The 16403-nt window shown below is 40.1% G+C and overlaps 1 protein-coding gene across 6 annotated transcripts in view; it reads right to left on the bottom strand.

Annotated features, from left to right (window-relative positions):
* Positions 1–16403, bottom strand: part of TTC29 (tetratricopeptide repeat domain 29) — a 658543-nt gene that overhangs the window by 184559 nt on the left and 457581 nt on the right. For all 6 annotated transcript variants that reach the window (XM_053216892.1, XM_053216893.1, XM_053216894.1 and 3 more), the window contains 2 exons: positions 12053–12276; positions 6433–6618 (listed from right to left, as the gene is read on the bottom strand). In XM_053216892.1, coding sequence (XP_053072867.1) covers positions 6433–6618; positions 12053–12276 — 410 coding nt within the window. The remainder of the gene's footprint in view (positions 1–6432; positions 6619–12052; positions 12277–16403) is intronic.

Below are 16403 nucleotides of genomic sequence, written 5' to 3'. Positions count from 1 at the left end.
CCCTAAAATGATCACTTTTACGGGTTTGTTCTTTACCAGAGTCTTCAGATAAATGCTTTGTTTTCCTTGAATTTCCTACATACCTTATTTAGGAGCACTCTACTTAATCTTGGTTCTTAAAAGTAAGCAGAGTGGACAGTCTGCCCTTGCCTCTCTGCTCCCTGGCCTCTCAGTGCTGGTAGAATCCCCCTACTTCTACCTATAGTCAGAGGGCAGTTGGTAGGAGCAACACTTCATTTAATTTCACTGTCTAACAGGCATTCTCCTAGGACTGAGATTTGTTCTACTCTTACTTTAACTCACTGGTTCTCTTCTAATTTGGACAGTTCTTAAAAACATCTAGTCTTTGGGGTTGGAGCTTCTTTTGAAGCTTATCATCTTGCTCATGGCCCTGTCTTTGTCCTAGTTCTTCTCAAAGGACGGGACTTCTACATCTAATAACCTGACCCGAGTCTCTTTATGTTAATAACACTCTTTAGGCAGAACTTAAAGATTTAAGGGGATAAGGGTTTATTTGTCCAGGACTGACTTTTGGAGGCTAGTTTTCTAGAAAAGAAAATGGACTTTAGCAAATTCCAAGGAAAGCATTCAGGTTCAGTGCTTTTAAGATAATCAGTTCTGATCTACTGGAAAGGCAGTACCTCTCTCCTGACAGGGGAGAGATTGGTGCTTCCCAACTATAAATGCCTTTATGGCAAATCTTGCTATTTTTATGCCATATCCTATGGCTGCACTCATAAGGCAGAGACCTCAGGCCCCTCCCCTTTCTCTTCTTCCCCTCTGCTGATCATGCATGGGAGGGGCTATGCTAGGTCAAATCACGAATGCTGAGATGCTGGGTAAGACCTGTATTAAGGCTCTGCCACATCATGTTGCTATTGTGTCTGTCCCCAGTCACACCAGGGGTGTGACCACACTTCTCTAAACATATAGCATCCAATGAAAGGGCAATGGGCACCAGCACACCTGCTACTGTTCCTGTGTCCATGAGTTCTCTCAGAGCAAGGCTGTTCCAGCAGGCCTGCTGTGAGTGCTGCTGACCAGTTATCTTGTTAGCATGGCAGTTGTCCCAGCAAACTGGGCATCTGTCCAGGCCCTTACCACGGCCTTCTGGAAGCAAGTCAGATGACTGGAAATAAATTGAAGACCAAGATTGGAGTGGGAAGAGTCTGCTAGTGGTGTTGTGGCCAGCCTTCAAGGAGGCCAATGAGTGACTATTAGCAGAAACAAATTTTAAAAAATCCTAAGTAGTGGGAGGCCTATAGGGTTCAGACTCTCAGTTATAGGATTCCTTGTTTCCTTTTTTTGTGATATTGGAGGGAGTTGCCTTGGATGGGTCGAATGCTTCACTAAGAGGAAAGCTGAACTCTTGCCTCTCCTAAAATTCATGCAAAAAAAAAAAAAAAATGAAAAGGGATGTCTTCTACTAAAAAGGAGAGAAAATTAGGGAACATCAGTAAGACAAGGATAAGTAGGCTTCTGAATTCCAACTCCTTTTCATGAGATCAAGACGATAAGGGGGACAGTCCCTTACAATGGCGGGCTTCTCCACTGATCTGTTGCTGGATCTACCTTCCATTACTGGATATATCAGGGGAGAGTGGAAGCCACTCCAATGTGTCTTCACAACACGACTCTGCTCCTGGTGCCTTCCGGCCCCTGGCAAACTGCAATCTGCACATGGAGCTGACTGTCGAAAGTTATTCTAGGGCCCGAACTGGGCAAGCTGATCGGGACAACTCCTTTCTTCAGAAGTTCCTCTGTCATTGGGAGAGCTTAGGATCAGTGCTGTAGAATCTGGTTAGCCATTACTCAATCCCTGTGCTAACATCACAGATGATGGCTTCCTGAACTGGAAGATGTACATTGCCTAAGCTCTTCCTACACTGGTCTTTCCCTGCCTGTTTTTAGTGGCCATGATCAGCACTCTGGGGTTGTCACCCAACATCTATATCTAATTATCCTTTTGGTCTTCCACAGCACAGTTTGGACTCAAAGCCCTTCTGGGTTGAAATGGAATGGGTTGCTGCCAGTAAGAGATGCTCTTTATAAACCATGGACTGAACTGGTAGAGGAAGAACAGAGAAATAGGTGGACAGAAATTAATGGTTAACTTGCCCAAGACTGGATCTTCAGGCTAGCCTTTCAGAAAGGAGTTTGGCCTCCTGCAAGCCTCCATAGAAACCAGTTAGCCTCAGTACTAAGTCCATTAATCTGGCCAAAAGCAAAGCTTGGACCCAGATCCTGAATCACTGGAAGTGGGGAAAGGGGAAAAAGTGTTGCTTCTTGCTCAGCTGTGAATGTTGATGTGGTCATTTCTGCCCAAGTTTGCTATCCCTACCCCCAAACCCAATAAAACCACAACTGCAAGGCTTGGACCCCAGTATCCTAATCATGCCAAGTAAAGGGGTTGGTGCTGGACCCAACCAGTAATGCTGATCTGGCAGAAGAGGACTGAGGTTACAGCTCTGCCATGTCATCATGCCATTGTTGTCCTAGACCCAGATCATCCCAGGGGAGGAGCCAGTGTTTCCTTAATCATGTCTCTTAAAAAAACCCTCTCTCCCAGTATCTGACAGCTGGCCTTGCTAGACCTCTGTGTGCTGCTCTAGAAGGTATGGACATATCTCCTACTGACATAGTGTCTGAGAGTTTTCTCCAATCCTCCACAGATGTGGTGTGAATGCGGCTGGTCCATTTTTCCTTACAAATATGTCACAGTTCTGAAAGAAGATATAGCCACTGATTTGCTACAAGTATTTGTCAGTCCATGACTATTTATGCTTGACACCCCAGCTATAGTCTGAAGATACCTGACATGAAGAGTCACACTGCCAACCCTTTAGCTTATGGAAATCAGGCCACATTGTATACTAAGGCCCGATCTTGAACAGCAGTGGGAACAAGGACCTTTGCTCTACTCTGGCCAGGGGGCTCTGGGTGAAGCTCTGGTCACATATGTGCCAGTGGGCTGCACACTGGCCCTGACTGCACCCAGGTGCCCAGTCCCTGTGACTATGGCTTCTGCTCATGTTCATTTGCTCTATAGTTCCCTGAGGGCTCTGGAGCCATGCCCTGGACTACAGCCTGCTTCGTTGGGCCCTGACAACCTGCCCTTTCCCATCTGCCGGCTGGTATCCTGCTTTAACCTGAATGGGCACCCCTGGAATCAGGATGCTGCCACCTGCCCCTGAGCACAGCTGCTGCCTAGCTGTTGCTGTGGGGCCTTCATTCGCTTGTCTGGACCAATCAGCTCAGATTTGTGGATGCTATACCTCCATCACCTCAGGGGGAGCCCTACAGCCAGGTGAGTCCTCACTGCACTCTAGCCACACATTCTAAGTAGTCCTAGTTTACCCGGATTACAAAAGCTGCACAGATACTTTTCACCATTGCTAAGCAACACTCAAAGTCCGTCTCTAGAATTTTCAGCAACATCAACGCAGTTATTTTATCTATCAGGCAATAAAGGCATGGTTCTCAGGGCCTAAGAACTGATCAAGGGCATAGAAAAATATTTTAGACCTGACAAAAAAGTGATTGCAAACAAAAAACACAAACTAATTTAAAAATAATTTCATGGGCAAAATATTCTATTTGCTGTGGAATATGGGTGCATTTTATCATGCTATAGGGTGTGACACCTAACTATGAGCAAGCCAAGGACCTGCAAATGTAATCTCACAGCAGCCCAGCCCTCATATTTCCCAAACTCATCCTCATTTGCAGTCACTAAAATTATATGGGCAACCACAGTGGCACGGTTGCTGAGTAAATGGGTAGATTAATGAATAAATAAGGGAAGCAATGCATAAATCCTCCAACAGAAATGCATTCAGATATTTTAAAAAATCAGGAGGGAAACTGGAAGTTGATGTTTAATGGGTATTGAGTTTCAGTTTTGCGAAGTTCTGAAGACAGATCACATGACAGTGTGAATATACTAAACACTGAGCTGCACACTTAGATGTTGAGATGGTAAATTTTGTTATGCATTTTTTCTGCAATAATTTTTTAAAAATCAAACTGAATTTTAAAAATCAGAATTAAAATTGATACAGAAATTCAGAATATACCTATGATAGCTATTTGAATCTCACTAGGCCACTCTTAATATTTTCACCAATGTAGCCCTGACTTCTTCAGCCTTATTATCATATATTATTTCTTATTTCTTTTGTGACTTTTTTGGGGACTAGAAGTGGACACTTTAATTGATCTGATTTGTTACCACAGATGACAGAAAATTAGGGCCCCAATTACAGAAACAAAACAAAACAAAAAACGATTTTTATTGTATTCAGTTGCGGGGTGGGGGGTGGGGTTCCGGGTTTCCTATAGTAAAGAATAAAAAAGTGGTAACTTATCTTCTAATATATAATTTTCATAACTAGCACATCATGGAGGTAAAGCAACCAATCCTTTGTTTGCACAGAGCAGTGACTACAGGCTCTGAAGCTAGCTGACTAGTCAAAACTAGCTTCATTACCAGGGCGCCTGGGTGGCTCAGTTGGTTAAGCAGCCAACTTCGGCTCAGGTCATGAGCTCACAGTCCGAGAGTTCGAGCCCCGCGTGGGGCTCTGTGCTGACAGCTCAGAGCCTGGAGCCTGTTTCAGATTCTGCGTCTCCCTCTCTCTGACCCTCCCCTGTTCATGCTCTGTCTCTCCCTGTCTCAAAAATAAATAAAATGTTAAAAAAAAAAAAAAAACTAGCTTCACTACCAACCAGCTTAATCTCTTTGGGCCAGTTTTCTCATCCTCAAAGTGAAGATAATAATTTTTTAAAGTTTAAAAAAGTATCCACCACACCTATGAAATGAGAGTAATTTTTAAAAGCTTAAGAAAGAATTTTACTTAAGCAAGAATTTACCCCATTTTTACAAACTGGAAGAACACTACTTTTAACAACAGGTTGCAAGCTTTAACAACTTCTCAAATTACAGTAATAACCAACCTTTCCTTACTCTGAATATACAGAAACTTAAACCCAAACTCTGAATCCTGCTGTGTCCCTATTTTGCCTTTCCACTCTTAGCTGCCACCACTGCTCAGAAACACACTTTCCACTTTATTTATTTGCTTTAAAGTTTATTTATTTATTTTGAGAGAGAGAGAGACAGAGACAGAGAGAGAGAGAGAGAGAGAGCTCTGGGGAGGGACAGAGAGAGCAGGAGAGAGAGGGAGAATCTCAAGCAAGCATTGGGAGCCCGATGTGGGGCTCAAACCGACAAAATTGAGAGTATGACCTGAGCTAAAATCAAGAGTCAGAAGCTCAAGCCACTGAGACACCCAGGTGCCCCCACACTTTCCATTTTAAACAGGTTGCTCCTCCTACAAGTTTTTCTAACTATGCTTTAGTAGCTCCCTCTTACAGAATATATTCCTGTTTTCTTACCTGCTTAAATTCCACCGCATCTTCCAAGTCCCCTACCAGTCCCTACTGATCCCATTATGCCTTCCTTGAATCTAGTCTGTATGATCTCTCATTTCTCTGAGTTTTTCTGGCAAACCTGGTATTTATCCCTCAAGATGGCTCCCGACCATATTCCACGTCCTAGCACCTACCATGTTATAGATTACGTGTAATTTCCTGAAGCACAAAAACTTTTTTTTTTAATCTTTCTCCAAGTCCTATACAGTCCTAGCTACAAAATAATAAATATTTTCTAATTTAACTGTTTGGCCAAAGTCAAAACCTTTGTGGAAAATGAGACAGTTTTTTGGGAAAAGAATTAGGATTATTCATATCTTTTCATATATTTTCTTTGCATATTATCTACCCACCATTCCTTCCACAATTTTAATTCTTAAATTTCTATTTGCATCCTTTAGTAAGCCATCATACAAAATATGTTTAGACGATTTTTGTTGTTGTTGTTTCAGTCTTGTCTTAAGATAACATCATTAAGTATGAAGTTACTTTTAAAGGACTTTTCCTTCAGAAGTTGTTATAAATCACAATGGGGCAATATCTAAATTATAGAGGTATTTTTTTGGTCCCCTTTGTAGGGGACATGTGGCATTAGGAAAGTCACGAAGCATGCCTTCCTTTATTCCCATTTTCATACAGGAGAAATCAAGTTAAAATGAATAGAGGACTTAAGAATGGTAAGAAATTCAAAACCACACAGCAAGTGGCACTGACGGATATATGTGGATGGATATGGGAGGATGCTTATTCTCCGTGCTGCTGCTGCTGCTGCTGCTGCTGCTGCTGCTGCTGGGAACTCTAGCCTGAGCGCTTGGGTGGAGTATGACTGCAAGGAATGCTTAAGGTGAATCCGTAAGTCACACACCTTTGCTTTTTAATCTCAATAACTTACATGCTTATACTAACGCCTCAGGTCTTTTTCTCAATCCCCACGTGCTTTCTGGTTGCCTGGACTCTGAATCCTCCAAAGCACCCAGGACAGCCTGACAAATGACCACTCACCCTCTTCCTCGAAGAGAAGTCCCATGTGCGCATGCGCCTCGGCTTCTTTCCTCCCACCGTCAATTTTGATCCGTTGAGCAATCTTAAAACATCGTTCATAGAAGTGGTTCCTTACCCATTTGTCTTCAGAATTACCGAAGTAACAGGCCAGTGCATACAAGTTGTTATAGACATCTTCAAAGTATTCTTCAAACAAAAACATAAACTGCATTAGAAAAATGTCTCACGGCTTGCCCCTTCAAATGTTAAACCAACTTAGTGACATTTATTTTTTATTTTTCCTTAAAAGCATGATTAGCTATTTTAAAAATGGAAATGCAAACTTAAGTTCATGTATTTTAACCATTAAAATAGTTACATCGAAGATGTGCACTCCAAAAATACAACAAAAACCTTTTTGAAAACTTAGAAGATGTTAGAAAGGGGCACCTGCGTAGCCCAGGAAGTTAAGCATCCAACCTCAGCGGCCCGGTCATGATCTCACTGTTGGTGAGTTCCAGCCCCACATCCTTAACTCAGGCCCTGCCTGGGTGAGCTCAGCGCTGAAAGTGTGGAGCCTACGTGGGATTCTCTTTCTCTCCCTCTCTATCTGCTCCTCACTCACTCACGCCCTCTCTCTCTTCAAAATAAAAAAAACAGGGGTGCCTGGGTGGCTCCACCGGTCAGGTGTGGGATTTCGGCTCAGATCTGTGGGGTTGAGGCTGCTGTCCGCTCTGTGCTGACAGTTCAGAGCCTGGAGCCTGCTTTGGTTTCTGTGTCTCCCTCTCTCTCTGCGCCCCGCCACCCCCCCCCCCCAACCCCCCGCACTCTGTCTCTCTCTCTCTCCAAAATAAACATTAAAAAATAATAAAAAAAAACTAAAAGAATATATTAGAAATTGAAATACCTTTTTGGTTGAAAACAGCACAGAGCCTGCTTGGGATTTTCTCTCCCTCTCTCTGCCCTCCCTTGCGTGCTCTATTGCTCTCTCTCTCTCAAAATAAATAAATAAATTAAAAAACAAAAACAAATACTCTCATCGCAGAACTGACTTCGCTTATGTTTTGTCTTTGCATTGTGAACCTTCTACATAATGTGAACAAAGCACTAAAGTCTGTTTTATAATATTTTATTTATTTATTTATTTATTTATTTATTTATTTAACATTTATTTATTTTTGAGAGACAGAGCAAGACAGAGCACAAGTCGGGGAGGGGCGGGGGGTACACAGACTCCAAATCAGGCTCCAGGCTCCGAGCTGTCAGCACAGACCCTGACCAGGGTCTGGAACTCACCGACCGTGAGATCATGACCTGGGCGGAAGTCAGCCGCTTAACCAACCGACTGAGCCACCCAGGGGGCACCTATAATATTTTATATTCTTTGTCATCTTTAGTGATTAGAGAGCTATTTTACAAAGTCTATAAAGCGTTCCATATCTTCCATTTTTAAAAAGTTCTATAAAGAGCTTTCATGAAAAAAATGATCCCAAAATAATTTGTTTTTCAGTAATCACACCTCAATAGAAAAACATTTCCAAAATTTCATACTTTTTTTTTCTTTTTTCTTTTTAGAATGAGTTATATAAGCTATCAAGATTCCATATTTAAAGACACTTGTCAGGGGCCTCTGGGTGGCTCAGTCATTTTACATGGCCAGCTTTAGCTCAGGTCTGATCTTGAGGTTGGCAAGTTCCAGTGTGCATCAGGTTCTGTGTTGACAGCTCAGAGTCTGGATCCTGCTTCTGATTCTGTGTCTCCCTCTCTCTCTCTGCCCCTCCCTCACTCATACTCTGTGTGTGTGTGTCTTTCTCTCAAAAATAAACATTTAAAAAATTAAAAAAAAATAAAGACCACTATCAGTTAAACTATTTTTCTATTAAAAAATGCAATATTTTTCATAGTATTAAGTATAAAGGGATATATTCAAGTTTTGAATCTTTGGACAATCCAAATATATGGGCTGTACCCTTTACATTCTAAGCAGCCTTACTTATCTCCTTGCTTGTAGACTGCTTATTTGAATTGTCAGTAGACATTTATAAGATGAAAAAAATTTTTACTGTTGGTTTATTATTTAGACAAGTATTCACTGTGCTATCTAAAAAGGAGATTCCATGATGAAATAAATGTGGAAAATACAGTTGCTAATTTCCCTCTTTTAGTGAACCACACGGTATACATCAGCATATTAGAGGCTCTGCTAAGTCCTGCAATAAATCAGCCTCCTTAATGTCAACGTTAATTCATCTGGTGTTTCTCAAACTTATTTCATCAGATAATTATTTTTGTTTTGCTTTACATAAAACCTGTAAACATCCTGTGGGACTCTGCTTGTATAGAACATATTTGGGTATCTTAAATAAATGTTATTAGAAAAAAATTGCTGCTTAACCCTTAACAATAATTTAAAGTCAAGTGTAAATAATGTTTGAATTATCTATTGATTCAGTTGCCCATTACCATTATTGCCATCTCTTCTCCAGCCCCATGGGGCACAAGGCCCTAATCATAACATTATAGATGGTACAGAGATGATTTACAATAATGGGTAATATAAGAAATGTTATTAGGGACAAAAAATAAAAGCACTTTAACAAATGGAAAATAATCCAAAAAGAAATGACTAGCTTACTTTAAACACTTTTTGCTATAAACCAGCAAGTGGTGTTTTGCAGAATAATTTAAATAACTCTAGGTTCCTGTTCTGTAAGTCTCAAGAGACAGAACTGGCCCAAGATGACTATTGTTAGTGCTATAGCTTTGATTAAATGAACTTCATTGTGGCCCTAGAGTGATAGTCTTTCCAATGAGAAGCAATGAGAATGCTCAGAGATAATGCTACTTCAGGATAATTGTTTCAGATTCCATATATGTCTTATGACCATATAAGATGGAATCCTGAGACACCATTAACAAATTTTTACATTCTAGATTAAGTGTGTGTGTGTGTGTTTGCATGTGTGCATGTTTTAAGATTTAAGATTAATTCAAATTAATAAGAGTGAATGAGTATATCCCCTTTCCCATTTTCTGGGATGTTCTTAACTTGTATCACAATTTTTCCTCAATAAAGCTTATGTAGTAAATGTGAAAGTAATTAACACAATTTTTTTAAAGTATACAAATATTCACAAGTCCTTCAACTGAGGTATTTCCAACAATATTCTTTGCTATAATCTTAATTTTCTATATTTCAACCAGGCAAAAGCCACTGCATTTTTGAACAAGATAACCTGAGCAAGAGGTAATTTTATTTCTTTAACAAATACAGCTTAGTTGCTATGAATATATGATAAAACCAACCAGTAAAGAAAATATTTCTTTTCTTTACTAATATCATGTGTATAAGGTATTGATTACTATAAAGTTTGGACTTTGTTAATTTTTGGGATTGGAGAAAGTTTTTTTTTTTTTAGGTTTATTTATTTACTTTGAGGGGGTGGGGAGAGATAGAGGGAAAGAGAGAGAATCCCAAGCATGCTCCATACTGTCAGTGCAGAGTTGGCTCTGGGGCTTTACCCCACGAAAGGTGAGATCCTGACCTGAGCCAAAATCAAGAGCCAGACGCTCAACCAACTGAGCCACCCAAGCACCCCAAGAAACAGTTTTCTTTAAATGTTTACTTTTATTTAATAAAAAATTGTAAATTAATGTTTTCTACATTAAAATAGACTACTTAGCATTTTAGTTTCTTTATAATTACAAAATGCTTTATGACAAGTTTCTCATAATTATGACACTTTTTTATAACAAGTGATGTATGGGGCTCATATTTATGCTACTCAGATGAAAGCCTCTATTTAAAACACTTAGCGAATGTGATGAATTCAACTTGAAAAAACGACTAATGGGAAATTTTTATCTTGCTCAATTCTATTTTCAGTGCAAATATCACTTCAGAATTTGGAGCTGAAATGAGAATGTAAGTTTTTTACAAAGCATTTTTTATTTATAATAGTTAATTTCTTAAGAAATTAGATGTCATATTTTAAAATTCACCAGAGGATTCTATTTTTAAAGTGAATCCTGTGGGGCATCTGAGTGGCTCAGTCAGTTAAATATCTGGCTCTTGATTTTGGCTCAGGTCATGATCTCATGGTTTGTGGGTTCCACCCCTGCAAAGGGCTTTGCACTGACAATGCAGAGCCTGCTTAAGATTCTCTCTCTCTTTCTCTCTGCTCCTCCCCTGCTTGCACTCACTCTCAAACAAACTTAAAAAAAAATTAAAAAGTTAATCCTGCAGCTAAGCATTTTTCAGAATACAAATATCTGCCTCCTGTACTCACACACACATACAAACACACACGCACATTCACACGCACACACACACACATTCACTTGTTAAAATTTTCGTGTATCTCGTATTTGTAAGTAAGGTCACAACCTGATAGGAAACATGTATTAACTTCACTGTAGAGGTTGAAAGACTTCTGCTATCCCTCTAATACTGTTACCATGCCCCCATTAATTTTCCCCACTGTCATTGGTACAGTTGTGGAAAGTTGTGTAATACTCAACTTTCTTTAAAGAATTTTTTCAATGTTTATTTTTGAGAGAGAGAGAGAGACAGAGATAGAGACAGAGACAGAACAGGAGCTGGGGAGGGGCAGAGAAACAGGGAAACACAGAATCCGAAGCAGGCTCCAGGCTCTAAGCTGTTAGCACAGAGCCCAATGCAGGACTCAAATTCATGAACTTTGAGATTATGACCTGAGCTGAAGACAGATGCTTAACTGACTGAGCCACCCAGGTGTCCCTCTAATACTGTATTTTCTCATAGAAAGGCCTGAAGTAAAATATAGGCATTATTGGGGCCTGAGCTTCTCTCTTTCAGTCCTATGATATTTTCACACAAGAAGTTGAAGAAAAAAATAATTTAGACCACCAAATTTATATGCTGACTTCTAGGATCTAGGATTTCCTTTCTTTGATTATATAAAACGACCAATTCCTAATATGTAACTAGGAAAGGCTCATGACAACAATATGAGTATAATTACAGTGGAGATCAAAATATTTTATTCACTAGATGAAACATTGACTTTTGGGAAAATTTTCAGATACAAGAAAAGGAATTTACTACAAATGATGTGATGGAAAATATAAAATTAACAATTTTATTTATATTTGTGAATTGCAGGCTTTTCATATCTTCCTACTATTCACTAATAAAAATTCTCCAATTGAAATCTGTAGGACTTGTTGGTAAGATCTTCAAATTCTATTATATAAATAATAGAAAATCAATATAAATTTTCAAGTTATAATACTCTTTGAAAGAATGAAACTCTTAGTAAAAGTCTCTATTCAGATTATATATTTTAAAAACCATGGAAAGATTTGTAATTCATGATACAAAAGATTTTAATACACTGGAACATTGTGGCGGTGTTATTAGGTGCGATGCATGCATTGTCTTTCCTGCTTGAAATGACATCAGCAGGATGCCCCTGTGTCTGGGCAGCTTGTGATTCAGCGTTCCCCTATCATGTATTCCATAAAGATGCTCAGATGTCTAGAATGCACTGTGCTAAGGTGTCTTAATGGTCTCAATTCAGACATGAAACACTCTGCAATCCTCCCTCGGGCTCACTGCTCCAGCTCCCGCAGCCCTGCTGCCCACAGTCCCTCCACTCACCTTTCCGTTCAGCCGCCTCAGCCCTGGTCAGGTGGTGGTAGAAGTGACCCAGCTTATCAGGCTGCTCCTCCAGGGGTCTCTGCAACCAGAAAAGGGACCTAACCCTTGCAGCCTCCTGCAGGGCATCCCACTTCTCCATCAGGGCGAAGAGCTCAGTAAAGGACTTGTGATAACCGTCTCGCAGCATGTCCACACAAATGTTCTTCTTGTACGAGTTCCGGTAACTGGGAAGAAGAAACCCAACACTCAGAACATGATTTTAATCCTTTAAATCCATGCAGTGTTTTTCTTCTCTAAAGATTAAAGGTTGAAATGTGCTGCCTTTTTTTTTCCCCTCAGTGAAAGCTGAAAACTATCTTTGCCTCACACGCTTATAATTGAACAACTTCAGTTTAATGAAAGATGCCAGGAGCTACCCAAATGTAGTAATTTTAATAAAATTACATTATCAATATAGCAGTTCCAGAGCTGAGCTCTGTTTGATAGGGACAAATAAACTAGTTGACTGATGTCAGTCCATTCTGGCTGCTAGAACAAAATACTAGTGACTGAGTAGCTTATAAACAGCAGAAATATATTGCTCACAGTTCTAGAGGCTGGAATTTCAAGATCAAGTCACCAGCATGGTCGCCTCCTGGTGAGGGCCCTCTTTCTTGTTCATGGTTGGTGCCTTCTCACTGTGTCCTTACATAGTGGAAGGGTAGGGATCTCTCTGGAGACTTTTTCTTTCTTTTTTTTTTTTTTTTTTTTTAATAAGGCACTAATCCCATTCATGAGGGCAGAGCCTTCATGACCTAAGCACCTCCCAAAGACCTCAATTACTAACACCATCACCTTTGGGAGTTAGGATTTCAACATATGAATTTGGGGGAACACATGCAGACTGTAGCAATTGCAAGATCCAAAAGTACTTGATATACTAGCCTCCCAGTAAAACAAAACAAAAAATTCAACATGCCAAGCAAAAATTAAATATGCCATTTAATGTCAAAAAGGCACTCTATATTATGTGGCTTCATTATAAGTTATGGAAGTTCCTTCATTTGTTCATTCACTCATGCTTGGATGTTTGGTTAGAAAATGTTTATTAAAATCTATTAATAAATACGCTTAAAAATATTTTCAGTTAGGATTAAGTTAATGATTTTTTAGATTAATAATTCACTTCTAATTTAGTGATAAATCATATACAAGGAGATAAAGTGACAAATGAATACTCAATTTATTTAACAGATAGCTATTAAATTTTCTAGGTAGAAGGCACTGTTCTAGACCAAATGGGTTCAGTCTCCTTGTGAAGTTTGTATTCTAGTGGGAGAACACAACCAACAAGTAAATAGGAAATAATAAATCATTTCAGATGATGAAAAGTGCGATACAGGAAATAAACAGAGTTATGGGACAACAGCTGTGTGGCAGCTTTTATTCCACTTAATGAGCAATCAGAGGCCAAATCATATAGCTACTAATTATATTACATTACATTTTTTAAAAATTAGGAGCCAGTTAAATATTTAGAACAACTGACACAATGTGATACTACTAGTAATAAAAATTTCAGGGTGGAGTGGAGACAGCCTTGAATTAGTCAGATTACTCAAGGTTGGGCCCAGTTCTACCGCTCCGTGTACCTCATTTCATCTCGTTTGTAAAATGTGTGTATCAATCTATGCCGTACCTATATCACAGGATTCTTCTAAGAACAAAATTAAATTATGTAGGGCTGCCTGTGTGTCTCAGCTGGTTGAGCGTCTGACTTCGGCTCAGGTCATGATCTCGCGGTTTGTGAGTTCAAGCCCTGTGTCAGGCTCTGTGCTGACAGCTCAGAGCCTGGAGCCTGTTTCGGATTCTGTGTCTCCCTCTCTCTGACCTTCCCCCACTTGTAAAAAAAAAAAAAGATTATGTATGTGAAGATGCTCAGATACATGTAAAGTCCTGCACTACTGGTTCTCAACTCCTGGATATGCAGTAGATTCATCTAAAGAATTAAAAAACAAAAGAAAAAAGAAGAAAACAGCCCATATGCCATCCACCAAGAATTTCTTATTCAGTATAAGTAAGGTATAAGCTTAGGTATAAAGAAAGGTGAAGAGAGGAGTGGTGAGAGAGTAGCTTTTAAAGAAAAGACAGGACCTCAAAGCCATGGTAAGAAGTGTGGACTCCAAGCAAAGAGTGAGTTAGAGCCATTGAAGGGTCCCAGTTACGGAAATGACTACATGAGATTACAGTTTAGAAAAATCACCCGGAAGGAGTGTTCCAGCTGAGCTCTTATCCTCCCCGCTCTGGCATCCAGATAGATATACAGCACCTGTTTAATAGGACTCATCCATAAAGAAAATAAGGAAGCCACATTCCTAGGCCACAAGGTCAAAGGCCCCCATGTTGTAGGAGACCAAAAACGTATGACATAGGGAAGAGAAAAGAAGTAAAAGATTTTTGTTTGTTTCTGCCCTCTTGTCAAGACAAAGGAAGATAGTATGAAGAAGGAGCAGTGAAATGCTGCAAAGGCCATGTCCTCTCTCTCCCCTCCTTCTACCTGCCCCACACAAGGTATACCAAAAGTCACTGTATTGGATTTCTCAGAACCAGCCACTATAATTTCCCATAGCTCCTGAATGGTATGGGTGAAATACCACAGTCATTTAGTGGGCTCCATGTATGACACAACAGTTAATGGAAATAGAGGGCTGGTATATCTGTCACAATGTCACTGGCCACAACCAGGGAATGTGTGCTAAAATGTTTTTGTATGGCCACCCACTGGGGGCTGAAGGAGGACACAGCTATAACACTGAGAATAAGAAGCCTTAGGGAGCTATCAAAGGAGTCAGGTCAGCATATTTCCAAATCTGACAGAAAAAGATGCATTCATCTCTCATGAATGCATGAGAGATGGACACGTGTATACAACCCCATAGGTTTGGAATGCATTCAACTACAAGCAAGAGAACTTGTTTCATAGTACCTTTAAAACTAGAGATCTCCATTTCTCTCAGCAAAAGATGCCTAAAAGTAGGCATCTGATGGCCTTCGTTCAGTGGTCTGGCAAGGTCAATGCACCTAGGATTATCTTATTCTTTACCTCATGCTTGTCCCCTGCTGGTCACTGGATGGTTGTTATAGCTTCAGATATTGTGTCCATCTTCAAGGCAAAAAGAATGGGGAGATGGGTGGCACCAGATATGTCCTTCCCTATTACTGGGAACACCAAAAGCATTCCTGTAACTGCTAGTAAATTCTTACTTTGGTCCCATTCGCCATGGCCACCCCTTGCTGCAAGGAGACTGGAAAAACTAAAATTCTGCCTGTTCTTAGACACATTGCTCTCCCAAGCAAAACTGTAGTTTTGTTGGCAAAGAAGAATGAAGAAACAGATACTAGAGAAGGATATTCAGTGTCTATAGTAAGGTCTTAGATTAAGATCTGAAAGTAAATACTGACAAACCCCCAGCCCTGGAGTTGCCAGATGAAACTGGGCAGGATGCCCAGTTAAATTTGAATATCAGATAAACAATGAATATTTTTTTAGTATTAGTGTGCTCCAAACATTGCATAGGACATATTTATACTAATTTTTTTGAAACTCAAATTGAAGTATATATCCTATATTATTATTTGCTAAGTCTGGCAACTCTCCTCCTCTCTACCCTGCTTCAGCACTGTGTTGTTTCTATATGAGAAAACAGGGTGAGGGGACGAGGTGTCAGAATCTTGAATAACCTGAGAAATCACTGAATTGGACTCACATTACCTGAGAAGAACAAGACTGGATTTTCACACTAGGGAAGATCAAGGCTCGCGGCCAGGAATTAAAATTGTTATAAAAAAAATAAAGGCTTTCAATTTAACATCTTCGAGCTTGTGACTCTGAAATTTGTACCTGATCCAAGAGAATGGCCAGGAGGAGGGTAGAAGTGGGAGCAGGGTGAAGAGATGGAGGAATCTGGTGGTCTTGGAAAGGAGAGGTCACAGGGGCTGGACCAAAGGAAAGGCAGGGGGAATGGATAGAAGTAGGTGGGTTCAACACATATTTAGGAGATAAAAATATCAATTCCTTGGTGACTGAGGGGGTGTTGGGGGAGGAGGAAAAGGAAGACCTAGGAGGACACCAGGTTTTGAGGCTGGACAATAGGTAATTGGTTATTTGCTAAAGAAGAGAACACAAAAGGATGAACAGGTTTGGGGAAAGATAATGAGATTGGATTCAGATAACTTAAGTGAGAAGAAGGCTGAAACGATATCCAAGTAGTACCTCCAAATGGAGACAGGTTGTGGGGGAATATAGGAGATCTGAGGACGAGATCTGAAGGGCTAAAAATCTAACCTTGCTTCAAACAAGCACTGTCAGCTT

This window comes from Acinonyx jubatus, chromosome B1, assembly GCF_027475565.1.
Source record: "Acinonyx jubatus isolate Ajub_Pintada_27869175 chromosome B1, VMU_Ajub_asm_v1.0, whole genome shotgun sequence".
NCBI classification, from domain to species: Eukaryota; Metazoa; Chordata; class Mammalia; order Carnivora; family Felidae; genus Acinonyx; species Acinonyx jubatus.
Note: the sequence above shows the minus strand (reverse complement) of the source record. Positions and strands in the feature narration are given on the sequence as shown.